This window comes from Gracilinanus agilis, chromosome 2 (assembly GCF_016433145.1).
Source record: "Gracilinanus agilis isolate LMUSP501 chromosome 2, AgileGrace, whole genome shotgun sequence".
Classification (NCBI taxonomy): Eukaryota; Metazoa; Chordata; class Mammalia; order Didelphimorphia; family Didelphidae; genus Gracilinanus; species Gracilinanus agilis.
Window position 1 is genome coordinate 171,068,481 of NC_058131.1, and position 25,823 is coordinate 171,094,303.

General features: G+C 42.0%; 1 protein-coding gene across 1 annotated transcript; it reads left to right on the top strand.

Annotated features, from left to right (window-relative positions):
* Window positions 1-13,328: 13,328 nt before the first annotated feature.
* ADRB3 (adrenoceptor beta 3) lies at window positions 13,329-16,265 on the top strand. Its single transcript, XM_044660861.1, has 2 exons — window positions 13,329-14,638; window positions 15,447-16,265. Exons 1-2 carry the CDS (start codon window positions 13,329-13,331, stop codon window positions 15,691-15,693), a joined length of 1,557 nt encoding a protein of 518 aa, XP_044516796.1. The 3' UTR covers window positions 15,694-16,265.
* The last annotated feature ends 9,558 nt before the right edge of the window (window positions 16,266-25,823 follow it).

The window sequence follows — 25,823 nt, forward strand, 5'->3', positions numbered from 1 at the left end:
ACTTCAGGCTTCACTGGACCCCATCTGCTTTGTGTAGGGCATCAGCTTTTTCTCTTGGAACTGATCCAGGGGACCTTGTCCTTTGACTTTGTGACTTCCACTTTTTTCTGCTCAGTAAGTCTGTACTCTAATGACCTGTCCCCCAACTCTTGTTGCTGCCACTATGTCTTGCTGCTTGAGCCCAATACTTATTTCCTTCACCGTATTCCTCAAAAGTGTCATTTCTAGGTTGTTAGGTTACTGTTTTTTTTTTTAACAAAGAAAAAAGAGAAAATGTGATTTCAGAACCATCTAAGTAACAATTAACAATCTCTTTGGACAGTTATCCCTCCATGCCTAAAATATTCTCTTTTAACCTTTGACTCTTGGGATCCCTAATTTCCTAAAAAACTTAACTCAAGTGTCTGATTCCTTCTACATAAAGCCTTTCTTGTTCTCCCCACCCAAACTGCTAATGCCTTCCCACCAAAAATATTACCTTGTTCTTATTTTGTACATATTTTACATCAAGAGGCAGCATAGGTTAGTAGATAGAGAACACATTTTAGAGTCAGGATGACATGAGTAAAAGTATCACTTCTGGAGCATACTGGCCACGTAAGCCAAGACAAAATCACTTAACCTCTCAAGGACCTAAGGAAACTCTCTGAGACTAACCTGAAAAGCACAAGCCCATTATATTGATAGAGGGTGTCCCAACGGTGTGAGTTAAATAAATCAATGAAATCATAGCTCTGGTTTCAAAAATATTTTCTTTATATATGTGTATGTACATGCTAATATAATATAAACTCCCTTAGGAAAGAATGATTTCATTTTTCTGACTCCTAACATGGTGCTTGGTACATAGTACAAACTTAATAAATGCTTGTTGATTTATGCATTGATCATGTGGATCAAAGGAAGCTCTGGATGAGGAGGCTCTAAATGACAACTTTTTAATCTTATTTCAATATCCTAGACCTGGCCTGGCCCATTCTGATTATCTCTAGTCTCCTTGTAATGCCCAATGAGAATGGTGTCTTCCTACTCAACTTCCCACTCTAACTCCCCAAGGCTAATTTTGAGATTTATCCAACAAGGCTCTCTGGCCCAAGTTCCCAAGTCCATTTTACTAGCCTAGACTTATTAAGAGTCAATCAGGTTGCCTGCTGAATTCAAGATGAGTTTTTTTTTAAACCCTTACCTTCCATCTTAGAGTCAATACTGTGTATTGGCTCCAAGGCAGAAGAGTGGTAAAGGTAGGCAATGGGGGTCAAGTGACTTGCCCAGGGTCACACAGCTGGGAAGTGTCTGAGGTCAGATTTGAACCTAGAACCTCCCATCTCTAGGTCTGACTCTCAATCCACTGAGCTACCCAGCTGCCCCCCAAGATGAGTTTTTGATACATGCCAATTGCTATGTAATCATTGGTTATTTAATTTCCCCTCCCCTAGACTAAAGAAAACAGAAACAAAATAAGCATAGATAGCATTTTCGTTACCTCAAAAATTCAGAATCATTGAGCCTATCACATAGTTCACTCCTAAGTTCATAAAAACCAAAGCTTTTTTTTTTAGAGTGGCTATGTTATATAGAGCTTGACCTTGGAATGAGGAAGCCAGGATACCAAAGAAGGGGAATTAAATCTTTGTACACTCTATGTCACAGTTAAGAATCAACAGTTCCTCTCAATGGGTTTAATACCAAAAGGAGAAATGAGGGCAATTGAGTTTGAATCCTACTTCAGATATTTACTGTTTGACCCTGGGAAAATATGACTTCTCTCAGCCTCAGTTTCTAATCTCTTGTCCTTTATAATTGAAGAGGACCAAAACGGTACAACTATGTTGGGGGTCAAAGTAGAGCATGACTGTAACTGATGAGAACAATACAAAATTGAAAAGTTCTACCACAGGTTGGGCACAAATAATCCATATAAACATTTGGGATGGAGATGTCTCTAAATGTGTGCATCTCTCATTTCTTTTGAGCTATTGCAATTCTGCTCTACTCATAGAGCACAGCGCCTTTCTGGATGCAGACGTTCCATGGCAGATAGTCCTGTGTTGGTGTCTTCCACATCTCTCCATCAATACCAAAGTTCTTCAGAGAAAACTTGAGAGTGTCCTTGTACTGCTTCTTCTGACTTCCATTTAAATGCTAGCCTCATGTGAGTTCTCTTAAAAAAAATCTTTTAGGCAAACATAGGTTTGGCATTCAAACAATGGGACCAACCCATTGGAGTTGTACTCTCTGAAGCAGAGTTGGAATGCTTGGCAGTTGAGGTTGAGAAAGGACCTCAGTGTCCAGTACCTCATTTTGCCCTATGATCTTCAGAATCTTCCCAAGACATTTCCAAAGGGAATGGATCAGTTTTCTGGTATGGTGCTGTTATACTGTCTAAGTTCCACAGGCATACAACAATAAATGTATGCTTGACAATTCTTATCTTTAAAATGGGAATCACAAGAGCATCTGTCTCACAGCGTTGATGTGAAGACGATATAAGATAATGTATGTAAAATGTTTTGCAAATCATAAAGTTCTACATAAATGGATTACTATTATCTTTTGCACATTCGCTTGCTCTCTGTTACTGGGAAGCACTCTTCATGTTTGTTGATGATTCATAGAGAACCCCAACTAGTTCCTCCTGTTGAATACCAAAGCTACAAGAAGATGGTTGTGATGAAGAGGGTAGTGGGTAGGAAAGGGTGAAGAACCAGAGAGAAAATAACAGCCCAGCTGTTTAGAGTACATATAAATGTATCCCCGAAGACATTCAAAGGTTCTCATAGATTGTCCTTTACTCTGATCAGGCCACTCCTGGAATCTTAAGTCTTTTCTGACGATTGTCTTTTAGGAAGGTCACTGAGGAGCTAGAGCTGTGGTTAAAGTGGTGATGTGCCTTGGAACCCTGATCAAAAGTTCCAGTTGAAGGAATTGGCACTGTTTAGACCAGTGGTTCCCAAACTTTTTTGGCCTACTGCCCCCTTTCCAGAAAAAATATTACTTAGCCCCCTGGAAATTAATTTTTTAAATTTTAATAGCAATTAATAGGAAAGATAAATGCACCTGTGGCCATCATCGCTTTCCTGGATTGCTGTAGCACCCACCAGGGGGCAGTAGCGCCCACTTTGGGAATCACTGATTTAGACTAGAGACTCAACTCCAGGGGAATGATTGCTATCTTCAGGTATTTGAAGGATTGTCATATTTTGCAAGAAGGATTAGACTTATTTGTTCTGCTTGGCCCCATAGAACAGAGCTAAGAGCAAAGTCCCTGAGAGACAGATTGAGGCTAAACATAAAAAAAAGACCACCTAATGGTAAATTATCCCAGAGTGGATGGGCTATTCCCAGGGAGGGAGAGATAGCTTCTCAGTCACCAGAGGTCTTCAAGTGTAGAATGTATGACTGCTTGTCATAAAAGTTGTAGAAGAGATTCTGACTCATGGATGAATTGAATTCTACGGCCTCTGAGGTCTGTTCCAACATGGAGATTCCTCGATTAATATGGCAGAATATCTGGGCTATGAGGAGATGGGGAAAGGAAATTTCACTGGAGGAGAAAACACTTTAGAGGAGGAGTAAGCGGAGTTAGAAGGAAGGTAAAGGGAATAGGTTATAAGCTTATAGAGTAAATATCCTACTATATGCTAAACTCTTGGTCAAGTGCTCTATACCCAGTCCTTTTGTCACCCGAACTCTCCCCTCTCGCAAGCTATTATTCTACAATCTCTCCTTTTCTCAGCCAAACTCTTTGAATACAACTGTATATACTTTTTCTCCTCTCATTCATTCCTTTTTTTTTTAACCCTTACCTTCTTTCTTAGAATCAATACTAAGTCTTCCAAGGCAGAAGAGCAGTAAGGCGTAGGCAATTGGGGCTAAGTGACTTGCCCATGGTCACACAGCTAAGAAGTGTCCAGACTGGCCCTCTCCTCTGAACCACTCTCTCTTTACTGGGCTTTTGTAACACTGCTTTCCCCTAATTTTTCTGTTTGACTACTTTTTTCCCCAAATCCTTTACTAGTTCATCATCCATATCATAGCCCACAACAATGGGCTTATACCAAGCTTCTGTCTGAGATCCTTTTCTCTTTAATCTTTATATATGTTTTTTTGAAACCAAAACAACTTCCATGGATTTGACTATCATTTCTAGGCAGAAGACTCATAGACTCAAAGACTTGCACATTCAGCATCTGTCTCCCGAGCTTCAGTCCTGAATCACCAGTTGCCTCTGGAATATTTCAAACTGGACATTTCAGAGAAATCTTAAACTTCCTTTGTTTGGAACTGAACTCATGATCTTTCCCTCAAAACTATCCCCTCTCCCAAACTATCCTATTTCTCTCCAAGGCACTATCCTTCCAGGCTCTAAGGTTTTCTTTAGCATTACCTTTGACTCCTCACTCCTTATTACCTCGCATGTATCCAATCAGATAAATATGGTTGTTTCTACCTCTGCAACATCTCTTACATCCAACCCCTTCTCTCTCCTTACAGCTGTCATCTGAGTCCAAGCTCTGGTCCCCTCTGGCTTGAATGATTGCGACTGGCCTCCTTACTTCAGATCTCACCACTCCAGTCTAATCTCTACATTGTTGTTGCCCAAGTGGTGTTTCAAAAATGCATACCTGATCACGTGACTCCTCTATTCAACCCATTCCAGTGTTTCCCTTTTGCCTTTTAAAGGATTAAATAGAAATCCCTCTGTTTTACTTTTTAAGTCCTTTGCAACATATCTTCAAACCATCCGTCTAGCTTCCCTGGATATTACTCTTCTTCCTTCTCCTCCTCCTCCACTCTGAGAGTTAGCCAAAATGACTTTCTATTTTGTTCTTTGCACATGATACTTCATTTCTCATCTCCATGCCTTTGCATTAATCATCTCCCATCCCTAAAATTCAGTTTCTTCTCACCTCCTCTGCACAGAATGCTTCTCTTTCTTTAAACAACATTCTACATAAAGACTTTCCTGAAAACTCCCCAACAGCTAGAGCTCTCCCTCCTCAACCACCTCTTGTATTTAACATCTTCATGTTTATTCTCTTTACCTCTTTATTCTGTAAAAGCTTGTCTATATACCTGATGTTTTCCTCATTACAGTAGAAGCTCTTTTTGAGTAGAGCTAATTTTATTTATTGTATGGACTGCTCGCACTTTACCCAAGTGAATTGTTCAGCAGACTTTTACGAAAAGTGACTTTTCTGAATGTGAATTGGCTGTGGATCTGAGGAAGGGAGGAAGGGAGGGGTGCAGGAAGAGGGATGCCATACTTTGGAGGAAGGGGGCCAGTATATGGTTCAAGGACACATGGAGGCCAGGGATAGAGAATTGAGAACAGAAAGAGAGACTTAGGGCCAGCCATGTCCAGGTCTGGCTAGAACTTAGGGAAAGAATATGCTGGGGGTAGTAGGAATGGGCAGACACACTGGCTGGGGGGGCAAAGCATGGCAAAATCTTCCTCTCTAGGTGCTGGAGCTCTCAAGCCAAGATCCGGTCTGGCAGAGGAAGCAGAGGTAATCCCTCCATGTCTGTTCTTCACTTGAAGGGTGGGTTTTCTGTGTTGTTTTCTAGTGGGGTAGTGAGTTCCAGAAAAGAGAGGGCACTGTACAGTTAGCAGTGAAATTAGAGTAGGTGTTTTTTTTTAAATGCAGATTTCTTTCAGCATTCTTTATGTAGAATCAAATTTGCAGAAACATATAAATACATATAAATTTATGTAAAGTGAAAACTGTCTGTCTTTGTGCCACTAGCACCTAGCAAAGTGCCTCTTTGCTTAGGTGATAGTTTCTTCATAAATACTTCCTGGTTGACTGGCTAATTCATTGCTATATACTCAGAGCTGTAACTTAGCTCTGTAGGTAGCATCTTAGGATACCATGGCAAAAGGGTGCAAATGTGAATATGCAGTTTGCAAATATGAAAACTTATTTCTAAAGTTTTTCATGAATACAAATACTTTCCATCCAGAAAATTCTCCTTTTCATCTACAAGTATTTATTTTGAAACATCATATATGTTATATTGAAGTCTCAAAGGCATTAATGGACAACAATCCACAGTAAAGTTCAATTTCCTTGAGATCAGAGACTCTTATTTTGTTCTTGTGTCTTTAATGCCTAGCTTTGAGCCTTGCAAATAGTAGGTGTTTAATATATTATACTTGGTGAATGCGATTGGATCAGATTCAAAGTTGGGGGTGGACCCACTAGGAACATACTCTAAGGAAGTCCAAGATTAAAAAAAGTTCCATATGCTACAAAATATTTATAACAGAACTTTTTGTAGTAGCCAAGCAATAGAAATAAAAGATGCCGATTACATGGGGAATAGTCAAACCGATTAGCGGTATACGAATGGAATGGGATATTTCTGTTCCATAAGAAACAACAAATGTGAAGAATATAGGGAAGCAAGGTAAGACCTATATGAACTGACTACAAAGTGAAGTTACCAGAATGACAGAAAACAATGTGCACAGTGACTTGGTTGGTTGTTGTCTTTCATACTCCAAGAGGACCAAAATGACATCCCTGAGTGATATCTTTTGATTTGAGCATAAATTGGATTTAAATGAGGCAGAGTTGCATAAAGTCAGCCTCACTCTCTTCCAGAGTCTTCCAACTCCAGTGGCAAGACAAAAATCAAGATGACTGGTGATGGTTCAGGATGCAGTGGATGATCTTGGTGTCTTTGATGTCTGATTAATCTCTAAGCACTTCACAGCACATGGCTGCCCTCCCCCCACGCCAGGGTTCATTACTAGAAAGGCAGAGGGACTGGGGCAGAGCTGCTCCCCTCCTCCTCTCCACAGGCATTTTTTCACATTCCCATCCCTCTGCCCAGCAACCCAATGGGAGCACTTCCTCCCTCCCCTGTGTGGGGTAAGGGGGGGCATAGCAGGTGGTCTCTGGATGGGGGTACAGTAAGGGAGTGGGGCGGGGCCTGGCACTCCATCTCTAAAAAGGTTCTCCATCACTGTCCTAGACTATTGCAACTTCTTCTATCACAGAGTGTGACTGTTTCAAGCCTTCCTATTGACCCATATCTTAAGCCACAGTGGTCAGCTCCTTGTGCTTATTGATCCAGTGGGACAACATATGCTGCTGCCTGCTAATACTCTTGAGGTCTTTACACACATAAATATCCTATCAAGAGATTCATCCCTAATAACTGCAGAAACCTCCATTTGCTGGTTTCCAAGGGCACAAGCTGAAGGTCATCTGGGGGATGTGGGCCAGGGCTGTCTCTATGGGCAATGTCTGCTTCTATTCAGAGTTGGATGACCTCCATCAAAAGGGCTGGGCAAATTCCCTTGATGCCAAGTCATTAGGCTGACTTTCCAAAAACAACAGACCAGTTCCCCCCTGACTCTCAATCAGAAAAGTACCAAAAAATGAGAATTACCCCATGAGACTTTGGAGGATAGGTGACCTAGCTGGCTGCCAGATCCATTGTCACAAAAGTCTTTATAGGAAGTGAAAGGTAGGACAAGAGAGAATGGGAGTGGGATGAAGGAGTCCCTGTTCCTCCTCAGAAAGCCTTGGTTTACCAAGGGGCACCTGAGATTTCTTTTCTATTTCCTGGTATTGCTTTCTATTGGATTTTTTTTTTTGTTGTTGTTGCTTGATACAGGCATCCAGATCTATCAAACAACAGAAAGGATATGAATCCAAATTTCCACAGAGCTTGAAGGTTTACAAAATGTTTTCCTTAAAGCAAGGTCCAATGGAACAAATATTAACATTCTTACTTTATGGATTTAGGAGACTAAGTTTCAGAGTGACTGGCCCAGGATTATAAAAGTAAAGTGTTGTGCCACCAAGACTTGAATTCCAAGTCCAGTACTCTTTCCATAATTCCACACTGTCTCTAATCTATCACTTCTCTCCCTTAGTTTTTAGCAAAGGATAGTTTTGGGTAAATGATTCAGGCCCTTGGCTTTCCACAATTCATACAACCAGAGGCCAGTGAGTCTGTGGAAAGAGAACTCCCCTTGGAGTGAGAAGACTTGAGTTTGGGTCCTGATCTTTGCTAAGTCATTAACCTTTTCATGTTTTAGTTTTAAAGCAAAGATAATAATAATGAGACTGATACTAAGTACCTCACATTTTGGGGTGAAGAAATTATGCTTGGCAAGCCTTTTTGATTATTTATTCAATTAATCAAATCCAACTGTTTGTGACCCCATTTGGGTTAAAACAAAACAAAACCCTTACCTTCCGTCTTAGAATCAATACTGTGCACTGATTCCAAGGCAGAAGAGAGGTAAAGGCTAGGCAATGGGGGTTAAGTGACTTGTTCAGGGTCACACAGCTAGGAAGGTCTGAGGCCAGATTTGAACCCAGGATCTCTGGGCCTGACTCTCAATCCACTGAGCCAGCTAGCTGCCCCATTTGGGGTTTTCTTGGCAAAATTACTAGAATAGTTTGCCATTTCCTTCACTAGCTCATTTTACCAGATGAGGAAATGGAGGCAAACAGGGCAAAGAGACTTGCCCAGGGTCACACAGCTAGGAAATGTCTGTGGCTGCATTGGAATTTGGATCCTCCTGATTCCAGGGCTGATGCTCTATCCATTGCACCACCTAGCTGTCCCTTGGTAAACCTTAAAATGCTATATATAATTGTGAGTTATTATTATTCTCCCTGACCCTCCCAGGGGTGTGTGTGTGTGTGTGTGTTTTTAGTTCATTCTCTCTCTATCCTACCCATCTAAAACAGTGGGTAGCACCAGACTTCCTGGTCTAACACTGTGTGTAGGCTGAGTCCGGTGTAGGTATTAGTCTAGCCACATTAGGAGAAAAGTGTACTGTCAGATACAGACCTAAGAACTTACCAAATTCAGATAAGAATCACTCAGTACACACAGCTTGGGAAATTATCAGAATTTTGAAGAATTTAAAACTGGAAGGGCCATAGAAATAATTTGAGCCATCCCTCTCCACTCAGAGGCATCACAGAGTCAAGAATGCTCTTTTGAGGGTTCTAGAATTTGGATTTGAGTCCCAATTCTGCAACACATAACTATGGCATCAAAGGCAAATTGATCCAACTCGCTGGGCTTCAGATGGATGATCTCTAAGTTCTCTATTGGCTCCAAATCTATTATCCTGTTTTACAGATGAGGAAATTGAGACCAAGAGAAGAAAAATAATATCAGTTCAAAAGGGCAAACTTCTTAAACAAGACAAACCTCTAAAGTAAAGTCTGTTCCCAAATGTTTTGGGAATTACTTGATTTGATGGCACCCCCCAAGTTGTGGAGTATAAAAATAAAAATTAAAAAAAGGTTTATATGGCATATATTTATTTTAGAAATTAACTTTTTTTTAAAGAGTCACCTGATGCCTGGCAATACCCTGGTGTGTTGCAAAACCAGGGTTAGGAAGGCTTCTTAGGGTTTCTACCCTGAGAAACAGCTAGCAGTCTCAAAAGAGACTGGAGGCCAACTGGAGTCAATGCCATTCCTAGCTGTTTTGGGGGGATGGGTTAGCAGAGGTTCTTAATATAATTGGTTTCCTTTGTAATCCTATGTATTTTATTTTATTCATTTAAAAACATTCTAGGGGCAACTAGGTGGCTCAGTGGATTGAAAGCCAGACCTGGAGATGGGAAGCCCTGGGTTCAAATCTGATCATTTCTTACCTATCTGATCCTGGGCAAGTCACTTAACCCCCATTGCCTAGCCCTTACTACTCTTCTACCTTAGAACCAATACACAGTATTGATTTTAAGATGGAAAGTAAGGCTTAAAAAAATTCTTCCTTTATGAGTTTAAAATTTGCCTTGTTTTTAACTTTTACTCATTGACCCTAGTTCTGCCCTCTATGACTCAGAAGAACAAGTCTGTTCTCTTTTCTATGCAGCATTTCTTCAAATGTTGGAATATAAGGATTATATCCCTACTTAGTCTTCTTCACCAAAGTTGTGCAAAATATTAGAAATTAATTAGAACATCATGCACTTTTCTGTAAAAAGATTGCCTCTTTTTTTCTCCTATTGGTGCTTATATGACTTAACTTTAACTTCCCCAAATCTGGAAGTCATTTCACTGCCCCAAAAACAAATAATGCAGCTATGTGACCCTAGGCAAGTCACTGAAACCCAATTGCCTAGCCCTTACACTCTTCTGCCTTGGAACTAATACTAAGTATCGATTCTAAGACAGAAGGTAGAGGTTTAAAAAAAGTTCTGAGAAAGGGTCTGATGGGTTTCACCAGGCTGCCAAAAGATGTCCATAATACATAAACGGTCAAGAATTCCTTAGTTACGGGGTTAGTATGTCTCCACTTACAGACCGTGGGCATTTCCTGGCACCTAAAACCTTAGGTCGAGAGCTGCATAGGCATAAAGGGCATCTTCTGAGGATTCACTGGCAACCTTGGGTCATGGGTGAGCCATTTGGTCCTTGGGAGATGAAGTTGCTTTCTTTTCTCCAGGGATAATTATAGGACCTTCCTCCCTCCTCACTCCCTGCTCCTGGTTCAGGCTCCCTGAGGGATTACTCTGTCCAGTGACACTACATCCAGTCTCAAGAGCATTCAAAAGAGGGGCCATGGCCCTGCAGGCATTTTCCATGATCATTTTTCCCCTTTTTGTTCCATTGTTTCTGAGGAGGAAGCTGGCACCCAACCCAGAAGGGTCTTGATAAAAAGAAAAGATCAGATCTTCCTGGTCCCCAGTTTCAACTCAGGGAATATTATTTTCCAACAACCCTTCTTTACTCCTAGCTAGAAAGAAACTGGCTTAGTGATTATGTGAGAATCACCTGCCAAAAATTGAGCCCAGAGTTGAGGTTCGGGCCTGGCAGGTGGGAGAATCAGAGGGTTTAGAGGAGAGAGATTGGCTTCTGCAGTCAGAATTAAGTCCCAGCTCAGATACATATTAGCCAAAAGATATAAGGGAAGTTTGGTCTCAGAGAGCATCTGTTTCTAACTGTAAAGTCAGGCAAAAATCTCAACAGGTGTTTTGGGCTGCCTCAGCCAGGAAGTAGAATTAATAGTGCCCATGAAAATGTGGTATTAGAGTGTCATACCATCTTATTCTAAGTATATGATGACAGTTTACAACTTACCTATTATAAAAATTTTTTATTAAGAAATTATTTTGGTAGGGCAGCTAAGTGGCATAGTGGTCTGAAAGTCAGGCCTGGAGATGGGAGGACCTGGGTTCAAATTTGACCTTAGATGTGTCCTGTTTGAACTGAGGCAAGTTGCTTAACCCTGATTGCCTTGTTCTTGCCGATCTTCTTAGAATTCCTATTATGACAGAAGGCAAGGGTTTAAAATACATATATTTCAGGCAAATGAAAGAAATCACTTTCAAACATTTGGGGTTATAAGGGATTTATTTTTAGATGTTGGGAAATAATAAATTGGGGTGGGGGGAATCTCATCCTTAAATTGAGAGGTTCTCCCATTTAATATGTTTTAAAATGTATTCATGCCCAGCAGTCTTCAGAGAAAGGATTATCTAAAAATACAAGTATGGAGGAAGAAGAGATTATGATTTGTTTGTAGATTGAGACTGTGATTTCACTGATAGAATTTCCAGAATTCCCTCTATCAATTGAGATTCACAGTTGCTTTTCAGACAGAGTCTAGGAGGGTTTCCTGGAGTGCTGAAAGGTAAAGTGATTTATCCAAGAACATATTGCAGGTGTCTGGGGCAGAAATTGAACCCAGATCTTCTGAACTCTGAGGCAAGCTCTATTAGCCAGTAAATCACAGCTGCCTTTTATATATAAGGTCAATGAACATTACCAAATCAATCTGACAAATATTTATTAAAAGCTGAGCACTGGGCGTGCAAAAAAAAAAAAGGGGCAAAAGACATTTCTTGCTTCCAAGTACCTCACTGTCTAAGGCAGGGAGACAACAGGCAAATGACTATGTACAAACAAGCTACATACAAGTTAACTTGGAGATAACCAACATAATGAAGGCACTCGAATTAAGGGGTACCCAGAAAGACTGCTTATAGAAGGTGGGATTTTAGCTTGGTCTTGAAGGAAAACAGAAAAGTCACAAGGCAATGATGTAGAGAAAAAATTCCAGGCATAAATAAAGTTAAAATGCTGTTAGCCTGGCAATGAAGTATCTTGTTTGAGGAATAATGAGTGAGGCCAGTGTCACTGGATCTCAAAATGCTGTGGGGTGGGGGTTGGTTTAACGTGTAAGAAGGCTAGGCAGATTGTGAAGTGCTTTGAAGTGATAAAAGATTTCATATTTGATCTTTAAGTGATAGGAGCCACTGTTGTTTATTGAATATGGGAGTGACACAGTAGGCTTTGGGAAGATCACTGTGATAGTTTGAATGGAAGGTAGCTTGGAATGGGAAGAGAATTGTGGCTGGCATACAGTTCTCAAACAGTTCTAAATCCTAATGGAAGTGTTTTCAAATACTATCAGAAATGTGTAAATTTCTCACTAGGAAGAAAGAATAGAAAAACTTTTTTTTATTTTTAAAGAGAAGTAAAAAGAAGGGAAAAGAAAAACAGGTAAGTGAAAGTTCTTGCGGCTTCACTTTTAGGGTACTAATTAGGACTGAGGCCTGAGAGGGTACCAATTCTCTCCTCTGTCTAAATTAAAGAATCCAAAAGAGAACCATCCCATGAATCAAAGGCTATTGGAAATACTTGGGCCTGATTTGTTCCTTCACTTCTTTTTCAAAAATCCCTTGCCTTTTGTTTTGGTATCAATTCTAGGACAGAAAAGTGGAAAGGGCTGGGCAATTGGGGTTAAGTAGCTTGTGCAGTTAGGAAGTTTTTGAGATCATATTTGAACCCAGGATCCCTGTCTTTGGGCCTGAGCCACCTAGCTCCCCCCTGTCCCTTTACTTCTTTGAGATTCTTGTTCTTTCTTTACCTCTTGGATATCTTATTTCACCTTGGAGCTCAAGCCTGTGTTGGTATGGGGAAGCAACACTAAGTTGGGGAGGTAGTACAAAATTGCGGTTTAAAAGCAGACAGGTGAGTCAAAGAGGACAGAATCAGATTTGGCATAGGAAAAAGACAAGCATCCATCCTTCCTCTTCCTATCCCCTTTCTTTTTTTCTCCTCCCTCATCTTCTCCCCTTCCTTCTTTTCCCCCTCCCTCTCTCCACCCTTCTATTCCCCTCTCGGGACTATTGGCTGCTGCCCCTTTAAGGGCCGCCACTCCTCCCAGAAGTGGTGGCACCAGGGGGGGAAGGCAGAGCGTTCTTGGTCCCAGTCAGGCGAGGAAGATGGCCCAGGCCCGGGGAGCCGCTCCCACGCCCTACCACCCCCTCCCCTGAGCTGGGTGAGCCTGGCAATCCCCTCTCCCTTCTTCCGTCCCTGGCTTCCCAAGCGGGGATGGCTCCGTGGCCCCATGAGAACAGCTCTTTGCCCGACTGGCCAAACCACCCAACGGTGGCGTCTGCCACCACCAACACTAGCGGGCTGTCCGCGGCGCCGTGGGCAGCAGCAGTGGCAGGGGCGCTTTTGGCTCTGGCTGTGTTGGCGACTGTGGGAGGCAACTTGCTGGTCATTGTGGCCATCGCCAGGACCCCACGGCTCCAGACTATGACAAACGTGTTCGTGACTTCACTAGCTGCGGCTGACCTAGTGGTGGGGCTCCTTGTGGTACCCCCGGGGGCCACCTTGGCGCTGACCGGACAGTGGCCATTCGGCGCCACGGTCTGTGAACTGTGGACCTCGATTGATGTGCTGTGTGTGACCGCCAGCATTGAGACTCTTTGCGCCCTAGCTGTGGACCGCTACCTTGCAGTGACTAATCCACTGCGTTACGGCGCCCTGGTTACCAAGCCCCGGGCCCGAGCAGCTGTTGTCTTGGTGTGGGTCGTGTCCACCGCAGTGTCTTTCGCACCCATCATGAGCCAGTGGTGGCGCGTAGGAGCAGACGCCGAGGCACAGAGTTGCCACTCCAATCCTTTCTGCTGCGCCTTCGCCTCTAACTTGCCCTACGCTCTGCTCTCCTCCTCTGTCTCCTTCTATCTCCCCCTCCTCATCATGCTCTTTGTCTACGCACGAGTCTTTGCCGTGGCTACTCGCCAGCTGCGCCAGCTACGTCGGGAGCTTGGCCGCTTCCCTCCAGAGGAGCCCCCTCCTTCCCCGTTGCCCTCTTCCCAGGAAAGGCCCTGCGCCCCTCCAGGGGGAGTCCATTCCTGCGGCCGCAGACCAGCACGCTTGCTGCTTCTCAGGGAGCACCGGGCCCTACGTACTTTGGGTCTCATCATGGGAACCTTCACCCTCTGTTGGCTGCCCTTCTTCGTCGCCAATGTGGTGCGCGCCCTCGGGGGGCCTACGTTGGTTCCCAGTACGGCATTCCTCGCCCTCAACTGGCTTGGCTATGCCAACTCTGCCTTCAACCCACTAATATACTGCCGCAGCCCTGACTTTCGCAGCGCCTTTCGCCGTCTGCTGTGTCGCTGCGACCGCCGGCTGTACGCTAGACCTCGCTCACCGAGTCCTCGTCGTTGCCTCCCCCGAACCCCTGAAGCGTCCCCAGTCCTAACCGCTGGAGTAGCGAGCACGACCAAGGCTGCGCAGAGTCAAGGGATGGAAGATGGGACGGAGGCTGTAGAGCAAGGCGGCAGGGTACGCTCTCAGTGGGAGGAACGGCGGGAGGTAACGCAGACTGCACTATGCCCACAGCCCGAGGGGTAGGTACCAAGAAGTGAAAGGCCCAGGTACTGAGATAAGAGGGATACTTGTGCCTTGTTCTGCAAACTTTTAAAAAGTGGATTGGGGGAGGGGGTGGTCGCGATGGGGAAAGGTGGAGAAATGTTGCGGGGAGAGAGAATCTGCCCTGCTTACCAAAAGGGGCTGTCAGAAATAGGGAACTGGGGATTCTTATCTCTTTTGTAATTCTGGGGCACGAGGCAAGAGGCAGAACTCGGCCCTTGGAGAAACACTGCATTCTTCAGCTTTCCAAAGGCTACAGTGTGCAGACAGGGAGGGCGGTGCCCCATGCTGGGACTAAAGGCTAGTACCCTACTCCAAGCTCTATGCCGGGAGCGTGGGGGGGAAGAGGGGGAGGGGTTAGGTGACGGTGGCGCGGGTAATGGCTACAGTTAGGGTCAGTGCTCCCAGATCACTGCCTTCAGTAAAAGCGCTGACTGGTCCAGACCCCAGTTCATTGCGGACTGAAGCCCAACCGGTTCTAGCTGACAATCTCTGGCCCTCCAAAGGTTTGGCAGAGGAGAGAATCTGCTCCAGAGATGTGAAGGACCAACCTGCTTGGAGAACTTGTGAGAGTGAGAATTCTTCCGCAGGAACTGAAGGGAGGGCAGAGGTATAGGTTTGGGGAGTGGAGAGGGGTTACCCTGTCTCTCTGGGCATTTCTCATTATTCAGTGATCTTTTAACTAAGTACTGCCTAGCGTTCACCAGCCCTCCCCCACCCCCATTCCACCTCTCCAGTGCCCCGTTTTCCTTCTTTCCCCAGACCCAAGATGTTTCTGCCTTTCAGGACTTCGAGGAGTTCCTTGCCTTGGGTTGCAGCCGACAGAAGCAACAATCTCATTATCCCAGACTCCTTGCAACATCCTGGGAGCTCAGTCAGACTGTGTCCTGAGACGAGGGTCTTCCAGCCAAGCCCTCTGTGGAGCGGTGAGACTGTTAGAGCTACGCCCCTGACTTCCACCCTGTGCCCTCCAGGATCAGCTGTCTGTTGCTATGATAAGGAGCTAAGGAGCCTGTTGGGTGAGAGTGAGTAGACTTGGGATCTTCTTAGCTCCTTCCAGATGCGGTTACAGAGAAAATGGAATCAGCTTCCAAAGGAAACCGAATAACCTATCACTACCTCAGCAACTGGGTGTATCCTTTCAGCCTGCCTTCATTTGTCCCAGGAGCAGGAGGGATAAGCGATGTCTGAGGGCACCCCTTCTCTTCATGTTGGTGCTGCATAGTCCCATCTCAGGGTAAAGAGAGCATCCCTGTTTCATTCCTCCGGTTTCCTAGATCGGGGGATGATGGCATTTAGAGGACCTTTTGCAGTTTTCAAGCCTTTAGGAATACTCCTAGATGCTGCTGCCCAGTGGTAAGAGTAGGGGGACTGGAAAAATCCAGAAGTCTGGTTTTTGTTCCTGGTTCCCTCATTTCACCACTAAACCTCATTCACCCTCATTTTTTGGAAGAGAACAACAGCTCATATCTACCTCACAGTAGTGTCAGAGGGACTCCTATTATTTTGTGTGGGTGTGGGAAGAGGATACTCCCCCTGAAAGTTTCTATAAACTATGGGTGTCTATAGAAAGGTGAATCTATTCTTTTGTTTTAAATCAAATCAATAAATGTCACTCTATAAAAACGAATCTGTTGCCCCTTCTGATTCTTTTTTCTTCCTCCCTCCAATTCATTTTCCTCTTTCCCCTATTTTCTCTTTATCCTTGGTCTAGCTCTTAACTGATTCAGTAAGTGAGAGATAATCTTCATAATCCTTCCTCCTCCCCTTTTCATCACATTCCTCCAAAACCTTCATCTTCAAGTTAAACTTCATATTATTTTGGCAAAAGGACCTGGGGCCCTTCACAAATTAGGTCATCCTCATCTGAAATACTACATATCTAGATTAAATAGCAAAGTTATACAGAGCTTGTACCTTAGCCTAGGAGTAGTTAGTTGGGCCCCAAGTCAGGATCTGTGTTGCCTCCCCTGCTGTGAGCCTGAGGTATGCACCTAATAGCACACAAAACATCCCAAGTACAGGCAGGAGGTACTTTTGTAAAATGCTGCCTTTGTTTGTGCCTATGTGTGTGTTTGTGTGTGTGAGCCAAAGAGAAAAGATATATCATGCTGTAAATCTATTCTGATCATCATCTTTCCACTTTTCCCCTCCATTCCAGTTGCCTTTCAAAAATCTTTTATTATTTGCTTAGAAGCAAAACTATGGCTTAAAATATGTCTATGCTTCTTTTTTTTTAAACCCTTGTACTTCGGTGTATCGTCTCATAGGTGGAAGATTGGTAAGGGTGGGCAATGGGGGTCAAGTGACTTGCCCAGGGTCATACAGCTGGGAAGTGGCTGAGGCCGGGTTTGAACCTAGGACCTCCTGTCTCTAGGCCTGACTCTCACTCCACTGAGCTACCCAGCTGCCTATGCTTCTTTTAAAATATTTTCTCTTTTTGACCTGGACCTATGATTCCACTGGTGTAGGGGTCATTAGTGGGGAAATCCCTTCATTGCTACAGATTGATAGTGTGTCTGTAACTCATAGTTTTTAAGAGTTACTTAGGGAACCTTGAGAGATCAAGTAACTTGTTCAAAATCACATAGCTAGTTAAATATTCAGGCTTATCCCCAGGCCTTCCTGATTTCAAGGTCCATCAGATATTCCCCTACTGCTTTTTTATAGATTTAGAAAAGCCACTTGCTAATGGCGTCTGCAACAGGTTTTGTCCATATTAATTTATAAAATAATTGATCAACACGCTGAGCACCTACCACATGCAAAGAATTGTGGATGCTTTTTTTTTTTTTAAGCAAGCCATGGGCTCTGTCTTCTGGGTTGTTAGATTTTTTTGTTTATTGGTATTTGAGTATGAATGGGATCTGGATTGTGTTGCTCTATCCATTTCCAAGGAACCCAAATTTTATTACTAGGGATGTACATCTCCCCAGAATGACTTGTTTCCTTTTTGTCCAAAGCATCACTCCATCTCTGGCATCTGAGACCCTGGAAGATTTTCTGGCCAAGTCTCTAGCTGCCCTTGAAGAATGGTCCTTATTGATGGTAGGAGAAAGTCTTTGCTTTAGCCTTGGGGAGAGTATGGACTCCATATTATCTCCAAAACCAACTGTCTTGGGAGTGGGAGAAGGGTGATTTGGAGAAGCTCAGGTTAGTATAAATGTCCTTGAATGTTGTCCATGACCTCCTTGTGCCAGGGGTCCACTGGCCCTCCACTGTACCAGCTGTCAGCCTCAGGTTTGAGTGTTTAGACTTGTGCTAAGGCTGTAGGCTCCATCTGTGGATTGTTACCCCTTCATCTGACAGCTCAAGAGGCAGCAGCTCTTGGCATTTCTCCGGAAATCCATGGCCCAGCTGCAAAGAGAGAGAGATTTACATCCTTGGTGGGGAGCAGGCTGCTCTTGGAACCCATTGCTGGCAATCTAAAGGGTGGAAGTCAAACAAACATCCCATCCATGTACAGAGCGATGTGAAAACTTACAGACCAACTGAAAAGAGCCTGTTGGGCCTCACACTTGCCTTCTAAGAGGACTTCGGCCAGCAGCAAGACTGATGATTGATTTTGTCGGGGGGACCATAGAGGGGTGAGGTTTGAGAGGATGGAAGAGCAATCTTTCCAAAAGCATCACTTCCTCTGTCAAAAGCAGAACAAAGGGACCAGGGAGCCTTTTGATTGGTGTGTGGTGGAAAAGAATGCTGGATTCAGAGTCAGGAGACAGAGATTCAAATACTGGCTCTGCTACTTACTGGGTGACTTTGTAGAAGTCACCTAACTTCTCATTTTCCTAAGGTATAAAAGATGTCAAACTAGATGGATGTAGCAGTTTTTTTCACCTCTAAGACCTATTTGATTCTATAATTAAGTCAGAATGGTGGTAGAAAATGCATGAAACTTGGTGATGGGAGAGATGGTTTGGATTCCTGCTCCTTTACTTCTTCAGATGTGGGTCACAGAGCAAATTTCTTAGCTTCTCTTAGCTTGGTTTCTTCATCTGCAGAATGGGAAAAGTTGTACTTGTACTATCTGCCTCCCTAGGTGGCTGGGTGGAGAACTCTTTGCCAGTATTAAAGCTCTACAGAAATATACGTGGCTCCTAAAGTTCTTAAGAAAAGGACCCCTCAAGACGATGAGATTACTTTCAAGCAATAGACAAACATTAAGCACCAGCAGCATGGAGTAATGAATAGAGAACTGAACTCAGGGTCAGGAAGACCTGGGTTCAGGTTTTGACCCACAGGTCTTGGCTATCTGACCCTGAATGAGCCACTTAACTACTCATTGCCCCACACCCTCTGAACCATCAAATTGCAAAATAGGGATTGATTTATATAGATAAGTTTCCTCATTGAAAATACTGTGGAAATTGCAGGTCCGGTTAAAAAAAATTGTGCTAGGGGCAGCTAGGTAGTGTAAAAGTTAGATCACCAGGCCTAGAATTGGGAGGTCCTGGGTTCAAATCTGGATTTAAGATTCTTCCTAGCTGTGTGACACTGAGCAAGTCACTTAACCCCAGTTGCCTAGCCCTTACCATTCTTCTGTCTTAGAATTAAGGCAGAAGATGAAAGTATTTCAAATGCAGGTTATAAATGCAGAAGAAACACAGTCTCTGCCCTCAAAGAGGATACATTTTCATAGGGGGATACAATAGAGTCGGACAGTTAGGTGGCACAATGGCTAGAGCACCAGGTCTTGGAGTCAGGAAGACTCAACTTCATGAGTTCAAATCTGGCTTCAGCTACTTCCTAGCTGTGTGACTCTAGGCAAGTCACTTCACCCTGTTTCCCTCAGTTTCCTCATTTGTCAAAGGAGCCAGAGAAAGAAATGGCAACCCTCTTCAGGATCTTTGCCAAGAAAACCTCAAATGGGGTCATGAAGTGTTGGATGTGACTGAAACGACTAAATAACAGCATGGTTAAAAACATTCAAGATGATACATGAAACAAAGAAACAAATGTCTGTGATTGAGAAAAAGTAAAGAGAGAGTTAGAGTGGAAGAGTTGAGACAAAGTTTCCCCAAGGATTACAGGTACAAACAGTTATACCCAAGGTGATGTTCCCTCAGAGAAGCAATTTGAGGCCAGGGTCATGCCAAGGATGTGAGAACTCTAGTACTCTCAAGGACTTTTGCCCGAGGTGGGACAAAATAGTCTTACCCCAAAGTTCTTTACTATGGCTGCTGTCCAGAAAGTGAAGGGAGAGGGAGTGTTTGAGTAAGTGATCCCTCCCTTAGGGCAGGGGTTCTTGCACCTTTTGTGTGTTATGAACTCCTTTGGGGGTCTTGTGAAACCTGTGGACCCCTTCCTAGAATCATGTTTTTAAATGCACACAAAAATATGCAGGCTTACAAAGGAAGCCAATTATATACATTTATCAAAATATTTTTTAAAAATGTTCACAGGCCCCAGGTTAAGAACCCCTAATGGATGGTAAATTAGGAAAGTATCTCTTATATCCTTTCCCATTGTGCCTAGCACCCTGTGAGTAACACAACCAGAGATTCCATAAATTTGACTTGGGGATTTCCATGAAAGTAATGCTCCCCACTGAATACTTCTCAGGAAGAAGAGAATCATTCTTCATACTCCCTGCAGGATGCTAACCCAAAAGGGCAGGTGTGTTTGTATTTCTGTGTGTAGACAAACAGAGCCTGGCTGGAGGGGAGGGATGAGAGCCAGCTAGTGGCTAGGACTGCTCTTGTTAAAGACACAAGATGTCCTTGGTATATCCCTACCTCAAGCCATCTGCTCTTAGTACTTGGGGGAGGGGGCAATAGGCACCAGGATGGGGGCGAGGATAGGAATTTACAGCCGAGTTTAATAGAAGAAACAGTAGACTGGGATGTACTCTTTTATAATTCCTTTGCTTTATTGAAATGAAATAAATCACACTTGCAATGCCCTAATTTTCCCTAATGACAATATAGGTGGAGAGCAGTCCTTGATCTGCTCTTTTGGTTCTTTGAGAGTAAAAAGAAGAATAAAGAATACTGGAAATTTAGAGCCTAAAAGCATTCTAGGGATCAGTTAGTTCCAGCTCCCTCATGTGAGAGGAAGCAGGCCTAAGGAAGGCAAATGACTTGCTCAGTTACTCTACCAGGAAGAAGCAAGAGGCTAGATTCAAACCCAGACTGTCTGATTTCAAGTAGAGTGTTGTTTTATCTCTTCCCCCTCCCAATCCTCCCCCCCTTCCCCGCTCTTGGGAAGCCATACTTCTGGGAGATGAAGAATAGCTCTAGTAACTGATTCCCAGGGCTTGTAACTCCCTGTAGGTGGTTGCAGGGCCCTGAAGTTAGGAAGACCTAAATTCAAATCTGAACTCAGACACTTATTAGCTATGCATGTCACCCCAGTTTGCCTCAGTTTCCTGGTTGGTAAAATGAGCATAATTTTAGCATCCACCTCCTTGTATTCTTGTGAGCATCAGATGAAATAATTAATAATGATAAAGGGCTTAACTCAGTGCCTGGCAAACAGTAAACTCTATATGAATTTTATCCTCAGTATCCCATACCGCCAATCCTAACCCGGAAAATTATGCTCTCCAATTAAGTCCTAATCTCTACAAACTCTTTTTCCTTTAATTCACTTAAGAGAAGACTAGAGTTAACAAAAATCTGCTAGGGAATTTAAAAGAAAAGTTAAAATAAAATGAAATAAAGTCATAGAAAGTTGGTTGTCAAGGTGACAAAGGCAGAGATTCTCAATGAACCAACTCTGTCTGGTATTATTTTGTACCAGTCTGATCTGATCTTCATCTGGATCAGTGGTCTGGTGGGTAAGATTGGCTCTTATTTACACCTGGTGTGTAAAATCTAATTTCTTTGTCTCCCCTAACCTAAGGCCAGCCTAGAGGATTCTTAATGGTCAGAGCATTTTAAGCCATGAGTTCTGCTTATAGCCTCTTCATCCAGTGTTCAGGACCAACTGCCTTTCTTGTTTGATTCCCTTGAATTTTCTCTTTTATCTCTCACCAAGATCTAGTTTCTGGCCAGTGGGACCTGGGATGTGAAGGGAAGGAACATGTATTAGCTCTTAGCAGGTTTAGAGCTCCATCTCTGACTCCAACAGTTTTCATTGTTTATCCCTCATGTCTGAAACACTGTCCCTCTGATCCTTCTCCTAGCTTCTCTAGCTCCTTTTGGGGAACAGCTAAAGTCCTACTTTCTGCAAGAAGCCCTTTCCAGGCCTCCTTAATCTTAGAGCTTTCCCTCTGAGACTATTCTTATCTGTACATATCTTGATTGTATGTTGTCTCCCAAATCAGGGAGAATTTGAGCTCCTTGAGAGCAGGGACAGGTTCTTTTTTGTTTTTTGTTTTTTAACTTCTTTTTGTGTCTCCAGTTCTAAGCACAGTGCCTGACACATAGTAGGTGCTTAAGAAATTCTAGTTGACTAACAGAGCTAACATGATTAACATTAATTATATCTAATCATTATTATGCATATGTGTATACATGCATGTGTAGTTTATTAGTTGCACCTATTCCTCTATGCACTCATGTTGATAATTTAGGGGTTTATTCACTCCCTTTCCCCCAAGGAAATAGTTCTTTCCCAGAATCTTATCTTTATAGTTTTGTAATATTCTAATTCCAATACAATCTTTCTTACTTTTTCATTCTATAATTTTCCTCTTATGCCAACCACAACCCTGCTATATACATTTGTTTTCATGGATTGCTGTGGGAAAAATTCCATTACCTTGCTGGTCAATTCTCCAGTTAACATTTTCTCCAGTGACAGACGCAATCCAGTTCCCAAGCCCCAACTCAAAGCCTACACGGCTTGTCTGGATCAAATTTCTGAAAACCCAACTTTTTCTCCCTGATAGCATGTGCCATTGTAGTGGTGTGGCAACTGGGGAAAGCTTCTTTTTGGAAAACCAAAGAATTATAGATTTAGAGGTGTAAGGGACCCTAAAGACCTTCTATTCCAACCAGAGGCGGACGTACCGGTAAGGAAACCAAGGCCTAGAGACAGTTAAATGACTTGTGCAAAGTCACATAGGACAAAAGTAGCAAAACGAGGATTTGAATGTAGTGTCTTAGATTTTAAATTCACCACTCCTTAACATTTTATCACACACCCTCCCATTCTAATGCTTTAAATATACAGTCAGAGCAAAAATTGCATTCACAGTTAGAAAGGGGAGCATTTTGTCATAGAGGGGATAATGAGAATCACTTAGAATTTAGATATTTATTTTTAATTCAAATTATTTAAATATATAAATAAAGTATTTAAATATATATTTACAGAGTGGCAGGCTGAAGACTGAATATTTATATTTTAAAATTTAAATTGTTTAAATGCATATTAGTTTAATCATTTAAATTTATATATTTGAATATATAAAGTATTTAAATACATATTTATTTGTGGGATGGCAGGCTGAAGATTGAATATTTATATTTATTTTAAAATTCAAATTATTTAAACACATAGTTATTTAACTATTTAAATTTATGTATTTGCATATACAAACGAAATATTTAAATATGTATGTTTGTGGAATGGCAGCCTGATGACTAAATACATATATTTGAAAATTTAAATTATTTAAATATACACTTATTCAATTATTTAAACTTATGTATTTGAATATATAAAGTATTTAAATATATATTTATTTATATAGTGGCAGCCTGCAGACTAAATACATATATTTTTAAATTTAAATAATTCAAATATATAACTCATTTAATTATTTAAATTCACGATCTAAATATATAAATAATGTATTTAAATATATATTTATTAGTGGAGTGGCAGCCTGAAGACTAAATACATATATTTTAAAATTTAAATTATTTAAATATATACTTATTTAATTATTTAAATTTGCGTGTTTGTGTATACAAATACATATTTTATATACAAATGTATATACATATATTTGTATATATATATACATATATATATACACACACACAAATATATATTTATTTGTGGAATGGCAGCCTGCAGACTAAATGCATATATTTTTCGATTTTAAGTTATTTAAACACCTATTTACTTGAACATATATTTAAATATATAAATAAAGCATTTAAATAAGTATGTGGAGTGGCAGGCTGAAGACTAAATATATTTGTTTTTAAATTTTAAATTATTTAAATACATTTATTTAACTATTTAAATCAATATCATTATATATTTAAACATATCAATAAATTATTTGAATATATATATTTATTTATCTTTGTAAATCTTAATCTCGTAATTTCCCTCTGAAAACAGTAGGTGAGCCTGTCACCCCCTGCTGGCAGAATCTGGAAACAAGAAGTAGTTGTTTCTGGTGCTGTTACTGGTGCCTGGGCTTCATCTATTCTAGGCTGAAACTAGAAAACAGTTGTCATCCTCCCCCTCTCCTCTCCTCCCCTGCTGGCTGAAAGCCACAGACATCTCTACTTCTAGGCAGAAAGGGAAATCTCCTATAATTGGAGGCACAGTGTAAGCTGACTTGCCCATGAATATATTCCCCAGTGACTTGCCTGAAATTCCCACCATCGAGTGGATCTGAGTGAAGATGTTAAAAGCCCCTTAAAAATGCAAACATATTCCTTGAATATTGAAATATATGGAACCACTCACTATAAGCCATGAACACCTTAGTCTGAATACATTTATCAGATTTGCTGTGGTCTTCTGGTAGGTCTGCTTCCAAAAGGTTAATGAGCAGAGACTCTGGGAGCCTTTCCAGTTTACCCTCTATTTTGGGGCGAGGGGAATGAGTGGTTCCGACCAAATTCATAGTCTATATCTCAATATGCCTTCTGGAAATATAGGAAGAGCAGAAGATGCCCCCAATCCCAAGTGGTCTTAGTGAGATTTAGGTATTGGTTGCGTTAGCCCAGGGATGGCTCTTTGGTTCTTTGAGCCTCCGTCTCCTTATGTACAAAATGGGGAAAATAATATTTGTGCTAACTACTTCATTGGGTTGTTGTGAGGGAAGTGCTTTGTAAATATTAAAGTGGCATAGAAATATCAGCTATTATGAGTAACAAGAGCATTTACATAGTACTTTAAGGTTTTCAAAGCACTTTACAAGTATCTAATATTTTATCACCACAAAAACTGTGTAGTATTATCTCCATTTTCTAGATAAGGAAACTGAGGTAGACAGAGGTTAAGTGACCTGCCCAGGTTCATCCAATTATTAAGTATTTGAGGCTGGATTTAAATTCTAGTCTTCCTGTCTTCAGATTTAGGACCCTAGTCCTGTGCCACCTAGCTATCTACCATAGCAGGGGTCGGCAACCTTTTTGGCCATGAGAGCCATAAATGCCACATTTTTAAAAATGTAATTTCGTGAGAGCCATACAGTGCTCACAGTGCGCGCTCCTGTAACGATGTGCGCACCTGTAACAGTGCCTGAAAAAAAATTGACTTTATGGCTCCTGCAGAAAGAGCCATATCTGGCCCTCAAAAGAGCCAGATATGACTCAAGAGCCATACGTTGCAGACCCCTGTACTATAGGGACAGCTAAATTTTGCCAAAACAAAACAAAAACCCCATACCGAAGAAAAATAAAAAAATAAAAATAGAAAATAGAAAATGAAAAATCTTCATGGCAGGTGCACAAAGTGAGATTCAATCCCAACAGTGTCATTACATGTATCCCTTCTACGTTGTCACTTCCCCCATCATGGTTTCTATATTTTGTGGGTCAGCATAACAAATTAAATAGGAATTTCTGGGGAGTTTTGCATAAACTGCAGACAATACACAAAGGCCAGCAGACAACACAGGAAAAGTTGAGAACTGCAAAAAAGATGTTTAGTATTGTGTGATATCAACATATTTTATCTTTTAATACCATAAGTACACATAATTTCTTTTACTGTAAACAATCCATGAAAGAAAAAAAAATTTCAGACTTCTCTGGGAAAAAGAGGAGGCCAAAAATTTTTATGTAGATTTTCCAGTTCCGGGGGAGCACCTTTGATGTGGGAAAGGAAACCTGTATTTAGATCTGAAAGTGACTTTAGAGAACATCTAGTCCAATTCTCCTCCCCGCCTTTTTACTAAGAACTGGAATTCTTCTGTACAATGTAGATATTTAATAAATGCATATGGACTGGCTGGAGGCCCAGACAGATAGAAATAGTTACCAAAGAACACAATGAGTAGAGCAAGGGTCTTCCTATGCAATGGAA

Bases quoted from the DNA above. Each gene is read 5' to 3' on its own strand.
- ADRB3 (XM_044660861.1), top strand. From the start codon at position 13,329: ATGGCTCCGTGGCCCCATGAGAACAGCTCTTTGCCCGACTGGCCAAAC. The intron at 14,639-15,446 runs GTAGGTACCAAG...TCTGCCTTTCAG, and splicing joins CTATGCCCACAGCCCGAGGG to GACTTCGAGGAGTTCCTTGC.